The sequence below is a fragment of the Oncorhynchus kisutch genome, linkage group LG1, assembly GCF_002021735.2.
Source record: "Oncorhynchus kisutch isolate 150728-3 linkage group LG1, Okis_V2, whole genome shotgun sequence".
NCBI classification, from domain to species: domain Eukaryota; kingdom Metazoa; phylum Chordata; class Actinopteri; order Salmoniformes; family Salmonidae; genus Oncorhynchus; species Oncorhynchus kisutch.
In genome coordinates, this window is record NC_034174.2 from 39,357,900 (window position 1) to 39,373,493 (window position 15,594).

Genomic DNA, 15,594 nt, shown 5'->3' on the forward strand with positions numbered 1-15,594 from the left:
ACCCTAGTCATAGACTGTTCTCTCTGCTACCACACGGCAAGCGATACCAGAGCACCAAGTCTAGGTCCAAGAGGCTTCTAAACAGCTTCCACCCCCAAGCCATAAGAGTCCTGAACATCTAGTCCCACCCCCTCGTTACACCACTGCTACTCTCTGTTGTCATCTATGCATAGTCACTTTAATAACTCTACTTTATTGTTGGTTAACTTTATTGTTGGTTAGGGGCTTGTAAGTAAGCATTTCACTGTTGTATTAGGCACGTGACTAATACAATTTGATTTGAGGTTATATCAAGTTTTTCTTTAAAAAAACACCTGGGCCTCCCAGGTGGCGCAGTGGTCTAAGGTACTATGTGGCACAGTCCTAGCTGTGCCACCAGTGATTCTGGGTTCGAGCCCAGGCTCTGTAGCAGCCTACCGGGAGGCCCATGGTGTGGCGCACAATTGGCCCCGCGTCGTCCAGTTTAGTGAGGGTTTGGCCGGCAGGGATATCTTTGTCTCTTCGGCACTAGCGATGCCGGGAGCAGTGTCGCAGGTGACACTGCTCCCGAGGCTTGGTTGGGTTGGGTTGTGTTTCGGAGGACGCATGGCTCTCGACCTTCCACATCGCCTTCGCTTCTCCCGAGTCCTTATAGGAGTTGAAGCAATGAGACAAGACTGTAACTACTACCAATTGGATACGATGAAAAAAGGGGGTTAAAAAAATAAAACTTCGGTATGGAGAATATAGTTGGGAAAATAAATGTGACTCTGGACGACAACATTGTTTGCAACACTAGGGCTGAATTCCTAAATACATTAAATCCGCTTTGTGTTTTGTTGCCTACTAACGAGAATCGCGATACTGGTTTCCGTGTGACCAGCAGGCACAACGATTGCCACAAAGCCCAAAATGGCTATAACATAAAATGTATAAAAGCTAAAACGTGATTTTGGGGGTTCATTTACAATGAGGCATAAGGTTAGCACTGCGACAGGTTTAAAAAAAAAAATCAAATTTTGATAAGTGACGTAAAATATGGCTTTGTGGCTGTGGTAACTAGTGACGACTCCGATATAGTGTTTTTCTCAAAGTTACCGGGATGTCACGTGTCCTACTTATATCAGTACAGTCATAACAACTTAATCATTATGCAACTTATTTTTTATCAAATACGCCTGTATATATATTTGTTGTTTTCCAAACGCTACACACATTGTCCTCCAACCAAAAACTCCTTGCTTGGTGAGCAATTCTTTTTTTTAAACGCCACCTGCTGGAGAAGACAGATTTTGGGCCCAGTTAGAGAGAGCAATAGTAATGGAGTCTTTGTATGTACTAACCCGCCATGGCTCGTTGGACAAAGCCTATAGGAGAAAATTAATAACGTTTTTGTAGGGTTTTTGGATGAAGGCCGAAAATAAAGTCTGTGATAAGGAGATATTTTTGTTATACAAGACCAGTGTAGGCACACAGCTTGACAAAACTATTCGTAGAGTTGAAAATGCGATGGTATCACATTGAACTTTAGTTTTGTATGCAGTACATGAAAACTTATGCGAAAAAGTACATTGTGTGCATTGTCATCATACTGATTTTAATCGCAACAAGTCAGTTTGGAAAATTAGTATATTATCTTTATGCTGATTTTAGAATATTCACATGAAAATATGTTACCCATTGGAAGGAAACCTAGCTACTGATAAAACCATTTCCACATGTTTACAGTGTTCGTTACATCAGCTGTTGTACAATATGATACAAATACAACAAAAAAAGTCACAAGGAACACACCATTTTGACTGCACTGGGCCTTTAAAAGGGGAAAAAAATCGGAGTATCGGCGTCACTCTGTTACGGTGGAATTGCCCTACTATATCCTCCATGACAACGTTCCATGGAGGATTAACATTTACCATTCAATTATTCATCTGCAAAGTTATCTTCACGGAACCACCTAAGTAAGAAAGTATTCTGTCCATAACTTTTCACTTTTGATTCAAGTGTAAACACTTAATTTTTCCAGTGGCTTAACAAAAGTTGGAGTTAGGCAGTGGTAAAGTACAAATAAAACAAAAACACTGCTGCATGGAAATGTTGGCCTATACATTATTGCATACAAAGTAAAGGATATTATGAAAACGCTTACAATAATTTTGCATCATTATTATAGTCAAGGTCTGCTGAACTTGGTCTAGCATTGTGCTATGGCTAAAACTTGCGCTACTCTCGTAAAAAAAAAAAACATTGTTTAATGCGATGGTAAAGTTGTTTGTTTACTTCGAAAAGGAAAGTAGCAACCATACCTTCTTTTGCAAAATGTCAAATATCCAATTGTGTAGGGCGTAGAACAATTTATTTGCATGTCCATATCAACATTCATCCACGTTTTCCAGAAGTTGTAGAAGTATTGCTTCTTACGTACTCTGAAGAGGGACGTCGCAACGGGAATGGGCCATGGTAAATCCCCGAAAGTAGGGGCGACACTTTGAGTGAGTTTGCTGTCTTTTGCATAAGTTAAACTATCTCCCCTACACCGGATATGCTTGAATAAAATTGTATTTTAATATAATTTAATACTTTTAAAATACCAAATTAATATACAAGAAGAAGTTAAAAACAAACTGAATGCACCCCCAAATCTCCAAACTATTGGGATATCCCATTCCTTTAGATTTTTTCTTAAGAACTTCGACTCTCAATTTCATCAAAGTGCAATTTACCGACAGTGATCAGATCCTCAGTGTAATTAATGCCAGCAGTTGGTTTCACATATATTCCAAATATATAGAATAGAGTGGCGACTATGTGGTAAAGTTATACCCACAAATGTACGGTGACTGACTGTGTGTGGAGTGTGGACTGCTTAAAGCCCCAGTGAGTGAGTGAGTGAGTGTGTGCATTAAACCAGAATGCCTACTGTAGCCTACAAACGCTAGGTGTCAGGAGTGCATTACTTATTACTTTTTGCAATTTGGTAAAGCTCATTGATTACTTTATATCAACATGTAATGTGCTTCCAAATATCCAATATCCACCCAATTCATTCAGCTTACCAATCACTGTACCTGTACACAGCCAATCTGTAAATAGCACACCCGACTACCTCATCCCCATTCTGTTATTTATCCTCTTGCTCTTTTGCACCCCAGTATCTCTATGTGCACATCATCATCTGCACATCTATCACTCCAGTGTTAATGCTAAATTGTAATTATTTTACCTCTATGGCTTTTAATTGCCTTACCTCCCTACTCTTCTACATTTGCACACACTGTACATAGATTTTTCTATTGTGTTATTGACTGTACGTTTGTTTCTGTGTAACTCTGTGTTGTTGTTTTTGTCGCACTGCTTTGCTTTATCTTGGCCAGGTCGCAGTTGTAATTGAGAACTTGTTCTCAACTGGCCTACCTGGTTAAATAAAGGTGAAATAAAATAAATACACATTACAGTGAAGGAAATGATACAAAACCACAGGCTGCCACTGCCATGTGATCACTGTTTTGAGGTGCTGGCTGTTTTCTCATCATCTGCACTCTCCCTTTAGAGGGTAAGCTAGGTCAAGTTTATTTTCTCTTCTTTTGGTTTTCTCTGCCCACAGAATTTAAGTAAACACATCCTCTGCACTACTGCCATTGAGTGTAGGCTAAAACGTCTATCTGGGTATCATCTATCAAACATCAGATGTTCAGTTTGCAATGGTCTTGTTGAAGGACCATATAGGCCTGATGATTACGCATCAAACGTCAACCTCCAGTAAGGTTAACTCAAACAGGTTTCACAACCATTCTCATAGTGAGCAACTGAGGTGTACACCAGGTGCCAACAGGGTACAGATAAGGCCATGAGAAAACGACACAATGTTTGTTCTCATCACTGCTCGCGTAGAGAGCACAAAACGGAAACTGACTGATGCCTCTCACCCATTACCTAAAGCGGTGCCTGGCAGTGAGATTAAAGGGTCACGGATCATGTGTCTTATTTCAGTGCCGTGATTGACAGAGAATATAATGTCCCAACGGTGAGGCCCTCAGCATGTCCGTGGTGAGGCCCTCAGTTTCTCCCCTGCAGATAAAACAACTGTCACTATAATGTGAGATGAGTTTTCTAAAATAAACAATTGATATGGAAGCCTCATCCTTATCTTCATCGAAAGATAAGGAATCTGCTAGGCAAAATCATTAGAGGTGAGATTCATTTTGAGATCTTGTTATTTTGGCAATGTAAAGCGTTTTGATTTACTGTGAGTGTTCCAATTAATGTAATTGAAATAACTTAGTTTTCAGTGTCTTGATACTTTGTAATACCTTAGATTTCAGTGACACTTCAACAGGCTGCCATCTTTCTGAATAAGAGGAACAGAAGGTCAGGTCAGGGTTTTCCACACTAAAAGGTCTTAAAGGGAACTAGTTGGCTGAAGTACAGTTGTGCTGTAGGTTCCCACAGACTGGTATCTAACCCAAGTTTCTCAAGCCCTTTTGTAACTGGGTGATTCATAGTGCAAAAGAAACTGAAAAGCATGTGGGCATGAATGAACATTTGAACTTTCAAGTCATGTAATCAGCCAACAAATTCCCGAAAAAGCACTTATCTTAATAAAGTTTTATTTTGTATCATTCGTGGTAGAATCTGTTTTGTCAATTGCAGTGACTGTTATCTGGTTGCAGATAACATTTTGCTACTGTTTTGAATGAAAGTCCAATCATTTTGAGGAAGCAGATAAAAACATTGTTGAGCTTCTGGATCAATTTTGATTGGTAAGTCTGTTTTTATTAAGTTACAGTGACATGAGAAATAAACTGAGAAGTGTTTCTCCTTCTCAATATGTCAGTAAGTAGTGTGAACATTTTATGCCTATAAAAGCTATGAATTGTGAAGCTATGTTAAAAATAACCCTTTCAATACTATAATTATTGGAACTGGTTATGAGGAAATGTTATACATTACTTACTTTATTTCAATATGCTTAATATATACCTAAAATCTTTCAACTTTATTTTCATCCTTGTGTTCCTTTAATGTAAAACGTACACACAATTAAATGCCCATTGTTAAACTGCAAAAATACTTAGTAAACTATGACATTGTTTGGAAAAAAGTATCTGCAATAATTGCCAATTATATGAACACTTAATTTATTACAAAAAACTGTTTATTATAAATGTTTTATAATACATTAAATGTAATCTTACTAATGCCATGAACATAGACAACCATTTTGAATATTGTTGTAATGAATTTCACGCAGCAAAAAGGAACCATTAACAAATTAACGTTACTGTTAACAAATTGCAATTTAATATTACTATGAATTTAAGAATGTCAACAATCGTAATAACCAGGCTACTCATAAATTATTCATACACAAAATATTTAGACATAAAAAAAGACCATCCTATTTAATTTGGTCGTAAAAAAAACGAAAGCTAAATTAATCAACCTCACTTGCACACTGTTTTGACCAGTTTTGATCTGTATTGTTTCGTCTTTCAAATATTTTCTTTGGTGCGAATAAATAAAACCTAAATTCAAATATCAATGATAATCAAATATGCAATTATGATATGTAAAATATAACTTATTTTGAGAAGCTATAATATACACAAAATATATTTCAGAGAATGCTTTCACTGAGCTTGAATTACATAACACCTAAAATCATAACACAAAATGATTCACCTCAACCATTAGCGTTTCGGACCGCAAAGAGGCTGTAAAAGGTGCAGAACCCTGCTATCAGACATTCTGGTCAAGTGGCTGGAGACGAGTTCTGGAGGCTGTTGTGCCGCAGCTCTCTGAGGTACCGTTGTAGACGTCAGTGGACGAGGCATAGCCTTGGTGTAGCCCAAGCTTTCCCACGCAGCTCAGGAACTGGTTCTCCGCCTGCCCTCTGAAGTGGTGGTCCAGGAACAGGTAGATGGCTGGGTTTATGCAGCTGTTGAGGAAGGCCAAGCAGCAGGAGAGGGTGAGGCCCTGACTCAAGACAGACTGTGTCTCAATGCTCAGATCGGCCCTAGACAGCCTGAAACCAATGAGGATGGTCTTGAAGATGTTGAAGGGAAGCCAAGACACCACAAAGGCCACGATTATGGTGAAGACCATCTTGAGAGAGTGGCGGCGTCGGGCTTCTGCGCGAGGGTTGCCAGCAGAAACACAGTGTTGGCGCAGGTGGGCCAGGATAGAACCGTAGCAGAGGATGATGATGAGCACCGGCAGGGCGAAGGTCAGGAAGACCATGGTCAGGCTCAGACCCAGGAAGAAGGATGACTCTTCATCCTCCAGACAGAAGAGTTTGCCGTTGGGAGTATACATGCTACGGTACACCAGGGAGGGGGTACCTAGAGCCAGGGACAGCAGCCAGACCACGGCGCAGTTGAGACGCACACACTGGCTACTGCGGAGAAAGCGGGAGTCCATGAGTCCCACCACGGCCAGGTAGCGGTCCACGCTCATGCAGGTCAGGAAGAAGATGTTGGAGAAGCGGTTGACGGCAACAATGTAGCTGCTCAGCTTGCAGAGAAGGTTGCCGAAAGGCCAGTGTCCCTCCTGACTGGACGAGACGGCCCACAGAGGGAGGGTGAGGACAAACACCAGGTCCGCAAGTGCCAGGTTAACCACAAACGTATCCACCAGACGGCCACCTCTCTTCCCCCGGCTGCCCATGACTGTGATCACAAAGAGGTTGCCCAGGAAGCCTGTGAAAAACATGAGGAAATACAGCAGTGGCAGGTAGATGTGAGAATAGGGAAGACTGGAGCTGGAGCGCTCCCCAAGGTAGGTTAGATCGTAGCTGACATTGTACAGCATGTCATCGCTGTAGAAGTACCTGTTGCTGTCATACGTCTCCATTTTGTGATCAAAGTTAAGTCTCTCAGCTGCTTGCTCTTTGTGTGTCTGGCTGGCAAGCTCAATACTTCTAGACAAACTATCTTGCGTCACGTTCTTAAAAACCACAGACAAACTGCCAGGTCCTATTTTCTTCTGTCATCTCTAGCACCATTGTCATGTTTTCTAGTTCTCTATCTGGCATATTCAGACAGAAATTACTACAACTATTTCTAATGAGGATTTTTATAAAATAGTATATTTGCATATCAGTTCAAATAGAAACACTTTAGACATGCAGGCAAAAAGTACAGCAAGAAGAAACATAAAAACGTATCAAAAGAAAAAGTACATATACAATACAATATACAATACTTGAACAAAATATTCAAAAACAGCTTAAGACTGACTTCTAGTAGCAGATGAAACAATAAAAACATTTGAAAGGGGCAGGATGTGGTTATGGTATTCACGGGGCTGATGTAGGTAGGCCTGCTGGAATTATGATCTTGTACATATTACAAAACAAATCCACTGAGTGAATTAGTCATTTCAATCATTAAATTGAACCTAGACATGACATTGAACATCAACTACAGACTATTCATACAGTCTCTCGTGTGTCACGTGTGAAAATAGCAAACACTAAACTGTTGTACTTGCATTATGAGAAAATACTTGCATTAGAATATCAAAATGGTACTTGCCAGACCCTATGACCGTGCACATGAATAAATCAGACTTCTCATCAGATGAGTCATAATATACTTGACGATAAAACTTACTGTAATGTGAACTTGATGGGAACTTAATGTGCTCATAGGCTGTGAAAACCATAACTGGAATGACGGCTTGATTTAACAACCACGTTTCCTTTTGACTGACAATAGTCTTTGAACAATTATGAACAATTGTCTCTTTGTCAGAAATGCAAATCATCATTGAACAGTTATAGAACATAGTGAAACTAATTTTATAATACTATTTTAAAGGAAAGGGGGGGGGGGGGGGGGGGGTGACAAAATGTTAAGCCTGACCTGAGCTAGTTGAATGTTGGTTATGTAAGAGAAGGTTAGTGTTCCAATAAAAATACGAGGGGATAAAGTATCTTCCATTTGACAAAAATACTTTCCTCCACTCTTGGCATTGCATCAGAATTTTCTTCCCATCAATGCTGAAGAGTTTTCTTAAAATGAAATAAAATACGAATAGGAGTGAAAAACTACAATATTCTATTCTAATCAAGAGTGACAGCTGTGCAAACATAATTTTTGCCTTAACTTGTCTTCTTAATATTGCATTTTAGTGTGATACGAGTCAACAATCATACATTTCAATGTATTTCAATCTCTACAAAACATAGAAAATGAACAAAAGCAAAAGACAAAGTACCTCGCAACCTAAAATGACCTATAAACATCACTAATGTGGTATTTAGCAATCAGTGGACAACAATGATTATGTTGGGAGAAAGAAAAAAGGAAATGGCGAGAGTCTGTGTGTTTCCAGCAATACCAGATGTTCAAAACTCCTCCCTCCCTGAGTGTTTATTAAAACATTCCAGTCAAGTTAGGGACACCTTAAAGTTGGCCCCTCCTCGCACACTCTCCTCCCGTCGACACGCACACAAGGAAAAGGGTGACCTGTCCTCCCACAAAATGAGGGTTTTTCTCATCCTTGTCACTTTGACCTGCCTGGCTAACGCCCAGCATCAAGCCCTGATGGACTACCTGGAGCGGCGTCTGCTAGCCATTGAGGTAAGAGACTGTTCTTCTGCTCCCAGTCAGACCCTGGGCTCCAGAATAAGTCTGAAAGGAAACTCTCTGGGGATCTGGGAAACCTTCAATGGGATGCAGATGTGGGGATTCTGAGGAAAAAAATATTGACTGACTGTTTCTGCTGCTGCACCCAGAAAGTATAGATTTCATGCTTTAAATACATTTGTTTCCGCCCAAAATAGAAGCAAATGGGAATAGATGTTTGAAGATCTTGTATGCAGGTAACTTCTGTAGTGTTCTGATTTATATAAAAAAATATATATATATTAGCCTTGTACATGGAGTTATTAGAACGTTGGACTCTCTAAAGGACTGACCAACTGGCTCGCTTCAAGTTGTTGTTGTACAATAAAACAGCTCCACTGCTATGTGTACCCATATCCCATTCTCCATCTTGCTTTCTAGTATTCTTATTCACATGGAAAGTAGTTGGCCTCTCTCTATATGTGTTCTGACTCTGCATAAATAAATACCTGCATAAATACCTCCCTAACAAGTTATTTTGAGCGACTGTACTCAGAGAAACCTCTCGGATAATTTCCAGCCAGTGAGTCGTTCTGAGAAAGTACTTTCCAATTCAGGTTTATGGTGTAAGTGTTAACGTGGTTTTAGTGAGAATCCTTTTTTTTATATATACATTCATATTTATTCAAGAGCACATCAAGAACATGTACAATAGATACACAACATATCTTTGCGGTCTTCACAAAGAAGCGTAATGAGATTCACATGTTAAGGGTACATTTTTTATTGTATAGAGCAAACATTTCAAGAGAATAAGAATAGAATTTGGATAAAGCCACATCAGAAAAATAATAGAAACAAGCAAACAAAACCCCAGAAATGACTCAATAAGATATGTTCGGAACTTGTTGCAAGATTGATTTTATCATCTCCATGTCATCAAGTTCCCGCATAAGACCTATCCACATATCTTTTAAGGGTGTTGCATTTTCTTACGCATTTCCTTGCTGCTGCCAAAAGATAATCTATCAATTTAAGTGGAGAGGAGTGGAGTGTATCCACAGGAACAATATCTAGTAGGAGATGACATGGGTCAGGTTGAATAATAATCCCTATGATGTCCTGTATAACATGGAGAATTTCAGACCAAAGAGACTGGATTTTCCTAAATATATGTGAGGAAGTACCTATTTGTCCACACTGCCTCCAACACGTTGCAGATATGTATTTTTAAATGTTTTATTTTTTAATCAGTTAAGAACAAATTCATATTTACAATGACGGCCTATGAACAGTGGGTTAACTGCCTTGTTCAGGGGCAGAATGACAGATTTATACCTTGTCAGCTCAGAGATTTGATCGAGCAACCTTCCGGTTACTGGCCCAATGCTCTAACCACTAGGCTTCCTGCAGCCACAAAGGGAGGATATTCCCCATATTCCTTTGTTTATTTTATTAAGTTTATCAGGGCTCATAAAAAACAATATAGTCCTTTGAATTAAAACTCCCTTGTTCGGTGACATGTAGTAGCTTTTATATAGTGTTTTCCATATATTCCCCCAACTCTCCTCTGATATCTGCACCTGTAATTCACCCTGCCATGGGTTCCTAAGATTATCTAAAGATACTGTTTGCATGTTAAGGATATTGTGATAAAAGTTTGAAACGGGCCCAATGCTTTCCTCTTGATAAAGTAATTCAATCATCTTATCAATAGGAGTAACCGGCTCTGTCATTTTTTGGAACAATCCTTTTTTAACAATGAATTGCCTTACTTAAGGTACCAATAACAATTAGTTTAGAATATAATTAATTCCTTGTGGATTTCTTGAAATTATTTAAGAATTGAGCCTTTGAAAAGTTGAGAGACTCTACAAAGCCCTCTCTCTTCCCATTCCCTAAATCCTCGGGACATAGTAGCAGGAAGGAAGGCTGGGTTGTGGAATATACACTCTTAGAAAAAAAGGTGCTGTCTAGAACCTAAAATGGTTCTTTGTCTGTTCCCATAAGAATAGGAGAACCAGTTGAAGAACCCTTTTCGTTTCCAGGTAGAACCCTTTCCACAGAGGATTCTACTTGGAACCCAAAAGGGTTCTACCTGAAACCAAAAAGCATTCTACCTGGAACCAAAAAGGGTTCTGCTATGGGGCCAGCCAACTTTTTTTTCTAAGAGTGTACTGTAGACTAGTGTCTGGAAATGTCATTACTCAGTTCATATTGGCGTTGGATCTCCCTTAGTGAGACTCCTTAATCAGTCCTGCAGCTGTCTGCTTGAAATAAATTATCAGGTGATAATTCAGTCTACTGTGGGCTTTGAATATTTTTTTATTAAAAATATTGCTGCATACCACTTCAAACCTGTCACATAGTGTGTTATATCCACCGGTTGTCCCTTTCTGTGGCATTTGTAGCTGTCTTTTCCTAGTTCCTAGCCACACCAATGGCTCTTGTATACAACTCTAATCCTGACCTTTCTGCACTCTCAATCCCTCCTAGCTGAGATTACCCCCTGCGTGCTGATACATCCCTTGCATTTACTGGTGCAAATCTAGTCAAGGTCACTCAGAAAAGCTGATCCTCAACCTGCACTTCACTTAATGTCTCTGTCTTCCTTTAATGTGATGGCCAGAGGTTCCAGGCTTAGAAGGAACAGTAAGGGAGAGAGGAGACATCCATGTGGAGCCTGACGCCACACTGGTGATGACTGTGGCAGTGGCACCAGAGAACAGGGTTTTAATTCATCTTGTGAAATAGGGACAGAACCCAGGACTACTTCTACACTACCTGCTCTAACTGTCTTCTTCTCACCACTCCCACCAGGACCGTATCTCGCTATGGCACGAGCAGACGAACCGCTACGCCACAGAGCTGCGGGAGTTCAAGCAGCAGATGGTTGCCCAGATTGAGACCCTTGACAAGGACAAGGAGACGCTGAGGACGGATCTAGACAGCGTGGGGACGCGCGTGGACCGCGTGGAGCGCGAGATGGACTACCTGGAGACACAGAATGGGGCGCAGCCCTGCGTGGACGTGGACGACAAGCTGGTGGAGCAGCAGGTGACTGTGGTGAAGGAGAAGAACAAGGTCAAGTACGCCAAGGCCACAGGTGAGACGTGGCAGATGTGGTGACATACTGGGGGGATAGAGACACAAGTAGTTCACATGGTGGTTACTTCCTGTGAGGATCATAGTAAAGGCCTGCTGGGAAGAGGCAGAATAGAGCAGTGGTTAGTTACATAGCCCTTCCGTGACATGTACTGTAGACATGATGACATATTGGGAGGACAGACACACATGTAGTACAAATTATTACTTACTAAGAGGATCATAGCATAGGCCAAAGGAGAGGACAAATGAAGTAAACTCAGCAGTAGGGGTAATGTGAGGCCTTGTTTCCTGATCTTCTAGATGATGAGCAGAGATAGAGAAGGCCACAATGTCTTAGCCATTGTACTGTTATGTAAGTAGGTTAGAAAATATATATTCCCTCATATCATTATTCTTCTCTCAGAGGCCATTATTAAAGAGTTTAAGTGGATTTCATTCAATGTTGTGCTTGACACTTTTTGTTCTGCTCTACAACAGTATGGTTTGTTTTATTTGCATAGAGAAAGCAATCTGAATGCGATCCATTTAGGAAATAGTTTGTTTATACTTGGTTCTTGAGGTTTAGGAAATGGGAGGTATGTACTGAGATGTGAGAGCATGCTGATGAAATATGTAGATGAAGGACTGACTGAAGATGCAATGCTTATTCAAACAGCATACTCTAAATTATGCACCACTTTAATTGTAATATTTTCTCTTAGTTGCACTCCAGCCGGATGAATAGCCAGTGATTCATCAAGTTTAATTGCATGTGATCCTTATACATGTTGCCACACACAGCTGAGTGCTGTTGCCTACTCGGGGTGCATGTTCTGACAAAATCAGGTTGAACACGTAAAAGCTCAAACTTCACAAAAAAATGTACTATAAGAAATGGTACTATCCTTTCAACTTTACCTAGTCCCTCAGTATTACTTTTGGTTGAACTTTATCAATATGGTATAGTGTAGTATGTTTTATGACATTGGTATTACAGGTATCACAGTTGTAAGAATTGTAACAATGTGTACATTGTGATTACACTGAACCTGCTGTGTAATGTTGACTACCATGTAAAAAAACATGGTTTTAGCCAAACTCATGAATCTATCGTCTCTCTTCCAGACTGCAGGGACATGATCTCTAGCATCAAAGCCATGAAGATTTTGAAGCGAGTTGGAGGCCCAAAGGGCATGTGGACCAAAGATGTGGGCAGTAGCTCGGGCAAAGTCTACATCTTCAACGGCACAGACGAGGACACCATCTATGAGTTTGGCTCCATCCGGGACTTCACCATCTCCCAAGGCACGTCCATGGCCAAGACCGTGAGGCTTCCGTCTCCTTGGCGAGGCAGCGGCCACACTGTCTACAACAACCACGCCTACTACGTGAAGGAAGGCAAGGAGCTTCGGCTGATCAAGTACAACCTGCAGAATGACTCGGTGGCAGACAGCGCTGTGTTCCCCGTCCAGGACCATGTCCCCGTGTACAGCCTGACTCCGGAGACGGTCATTGACCTGGCCGCAGATGAGGAGGGCCTCTGGGCCATCTACGCCACCAAGGAGACTGAGAGGCACATCTCACTGGCCAAGATGGATGCCAACACGCTGGACATCGAGCAGATGTGGGACACGCCGTGCCCGCGAGAGAACGCAGAGGCCGCCTTCATCATCTGCGGCACGGTGTATGTGGTCTACAACACCGCGCTGCCCAGCCGCTCACGCGTCCAGTGCGTCTTTGACGTCAGTGATATGGTAACCAATGACGATGCACCTCTAGTGTACTTTCCCAAGCGCTACGGCTCTCACTCCAGCCTCAAGTACAACCCGCTGGAGCAGCTGATCTACGCCTGGGATGACGGCTACCAGATCCTCTACAAACTGGCCATGAAGAAGAAACTGGAGGTATGAGCTCAGCAGGGCCCTCTAGTGTTGAGGTGGGTTTGAGATTTCGCTCATCTATACCCGAATAAAAGCCCAGAAATGTCTGTGTAGGCGAAAAATAAAACATATTTCAGCCTGTCATATTCAGTGGAATGTTTTAAACTTTTATCTTCCCTGGAGCAAAGATCAATAACATAGATATGTCCAAAGTTATGAAAATTACTAACATGGTTTGTTCAACTTCGGCACAAGGTTTTGCAGCACTGTTCTGAAGGTAATATTGTATTTCCTGTGTTGATTAATGACAGCAAAACAGTTCAGTGATATAAAAGCATCCATTTACTGTAGGTATTGCTTGATGTGAAACATTTCTAGGATCATCAAGAAAGATCTAGGAGGGTGTGGAATGGAGAATCTGAAGTAAATACATGCAGCTGTATGATATGTATGTTTTCTGAATATCTCTCAGTTTAGCACTTCTGAAAACCACACATTTTTACCTTTTTTCCTGGCTATGCCTTTCTGTTGAATAAAACAAATACTTGCATGAAAGTGTGTAGCTTATTTTTCTTCTATTTTGTTACAGTAAAAGAGGAACATACAGTATATCGACACTCGATTTGGAATGTTAGAACCAGAATCGACAACTTTATTATCACTTCTTTAAAATACAAGGGACGCCTGGAAACAGTTATGTTACAAATACACATGTTCAATACAAAAGTGGAAAGATACTCTAAATTGCTTGGAAAAAACAGAGGAAAGTCATTGATTCAAGCACTTATCACAAGGCTAATGAGGCAAAGGGGTCAAAGGTCAAGTCAACTCCCGCAACAAAGTACATGACATTGCCTGAACAAGAGACTATTGGCAAACACTTCACAGGTAACAATTGAAACAGAAAAGTAAATTCAGGGGGATAGTCATGTTGATAATATCATAAATATGTGATTCTAAATACAGTGCTATTATTGATGTCAGTATCAAAGGGCATTACATATATACAAAGATGTTAACCTCAGGTGTATAACCAAACCAGGCTGAGCTCAACTGCAAAACTATTGTTGCAATAACAATGATCCCACCAGACCCAGTATACACTAGGCTATACGTACCATGACAAAGTGGCTGTCCAAGAGGGCACAAGAGAAATGTGTTTGTGTATGTGTGTGGGTGTGTGATGGCAAGACAATGTCATTCCAGAGCAATTTACTGCACTTTACATATTCTGAGGCACAACATGTGTGGGTCTGGGTCTGGGACACTCCATATTTCAGGCCTTGCTACAGGGCAGGCTTTGTAGAGTCGTGGAGTATAAACTCTAGCTCCTCCCTCATGGACTAGACAGGAGTCTTGGAGAAGGGCAAGAGCCTTGGCTGTCAAAACTTGCAGTGCGGGTTTTCCACTGAGGAGACATTTCACATGGAAAGATTAGTCATTCCGAAGTGCACCAGCATGAACATTGCTGTCACTGTTAGGAGTGTACCTACCATCAGAAATCCTACATAGATAAAAGGGGGTACATACATTTATATTTTGGTCATTTAGCATATGCTCTTATCCAGAATGACTTACAGTCAATGCATTCAACAAAGGTAGGCAAGACAACCACATCAACCATATTTCAGTCATTGCAAGTAGAACTTTCCTCAATAAAGAAGCGATCAGCAAAACACACAGAATTGAAAGTCAGCAGGGTGTTTTTCTTTGTGTCTTTGTGAGTAATAATACCTCTTTCTGAGACTTGCTTGCCTCCAGTAGAGAGTGCCAGTGAGCGATGGGCTTGCGTGGATAGGCCAACATCTCGTTCCAGTGGTCTCTGCCCAGTCCCTCTGCATGACTGCCCACTCTGTTTACACCTATGATCTCATTGTGTCCCACCCTAAGGAGAAAAAAGGCCAAATGCACCCATTAATTCTTCAGCCACATCTGGTATAATGTAACTTCACATTTTCGCTTCTACAATTAGCAGAACTGACAGTATTAGTAGGTCTCTCAGAGTTAGGGGATGGTTGTAGCATGAACAAACATATCAGTAACAAGAACTTAGTCATTATTCTTGATAATATTGACAT

At 40.9% G+C, this 15,594-nt stretch overlaps 4 protein-coding genes across 6 annotated transcripts in view; 1 reads left to right on the plus strand and 3 right to left on the minus strand.

The window, feature by feature from the left end:
• Positions 1-2,436, minus strand: part of inavab (innate immunity activator b) — a 39,957-nt gene extending 37,521 nt beyond the window's left edge. The window contains exon 1 of one of the 2 annotated variants that reach the window (XM_020487809.2): positions 2,286-2,436. The gene's annotated coding sequence lies outside the window, so the exon portion shown is untranslated. The remainder of the gene's footprint in view (positions 1-2,285) is intronic. The other variant, XM_020487789.2, reaches the window with a different exon arrangement.
• olfml3b (olfactomedin-like 3b) lies at positions 1,918-14,066 on the plus strand. 2 transcript variants are annotated; one of them, XM_031823865.1, is made up of 3 exons: positions 1,918-1,940; positions 11,370-11,655; positions 12,762-14,066. In XM_031823865.1, exons 2-3 carry the CDS (start codon positions 11,439-11,441, stop codon positions 13,544-13,546), a joined length of 1,002 nt encoding a protein of 333 aa, XP_031679725.1. In that variant the 5' UTR covers positions 1,918-1,940; positions 11,370-11,438; the 3' UTR covers positions 13,547-14,066. The 2 variants fall into 2 exon arrangements, with proteins under 2 accessions (XP_031679725.1, XP_020343366.1); XM_020487777.2 differs by lacking the exon at positions 1,918-1,940 and adding an exon at positions 8,367-8,564.
• LOC109872355 (probable G-protein coupled receptor 25) lies at positions 5,153-6,920 on the minus strand. The gene has a single exon (XM_031823869.1). The coding sequence runs from the start codon at positions 6,829-6,831 to the stop codon at positions 5,719-5,721; it is 1,113 nt and encodes a 370-aa protein (XP_031679729.1). The 5' UTR covers positions 6,832-6,920; the 3' UTR covers positions 5,153-5,718.
• A 47-nt stretch (positions 14,067-14,113) lies between the features above and the next one.
• Positions 14,114-15,594, minus strand: part of LOC109872270 (synaptotagmin-6-like) — a 47,199-nt gene continuing 45,718 nt past the window's right edge. Inside the window, exons 6-7 of the mRNA XM_020463485.2 lie at positions 15,251-15,401; positions 14,114-14,924 (exon numbers count right to left, since the gene is read on the minus strand). Of these exons, the coding sequence (XP_020319074.1) occupies positions 14,853-14,924; positions 15,251-15,401 (223 nt within the window). The 3' untranslated portion in view covers positions 14,114-14,852. The remainder of the gene's footprint in view (positions 14,925-15,250; positions 15,402-15,594) is intronic.

What these genes read in the sequence shown, in the direction of transcription:
- olfml3b (XM_020487777.2), top strand. Translation starts at nt 8,466, where the DNA reads ATGAGGGTTTTTCTCATCCTTGTCACTTTGACCTGCCTGGCTAACGCC. An exon ending in GGCGTCTGCTAGCCATTGAG is followed by an intron (nt 8,565 to 11,369) that starts GTAAGAGACTGT and finishes CACTCCCACCAG; the next exon opens with GACCGTATCTCGCTATGGCA. An exon ending in CAAGTACGCCAAGGCCACAG is followed by an intron (nt 11,656 to 12,761) that starts GTGAGACGTGGC and finishes TCTCTCTTCCAG; the next exon opens with ACTGCAGGGACATGATCTCT.
- LOC109872355 (XM_031823869.1), bottom strand. Translation starts at nt 6,831, where the DNA reads ATGGAGACGTATGACAGCAACAGGTACTTCTACAGCGATGACATGCTG.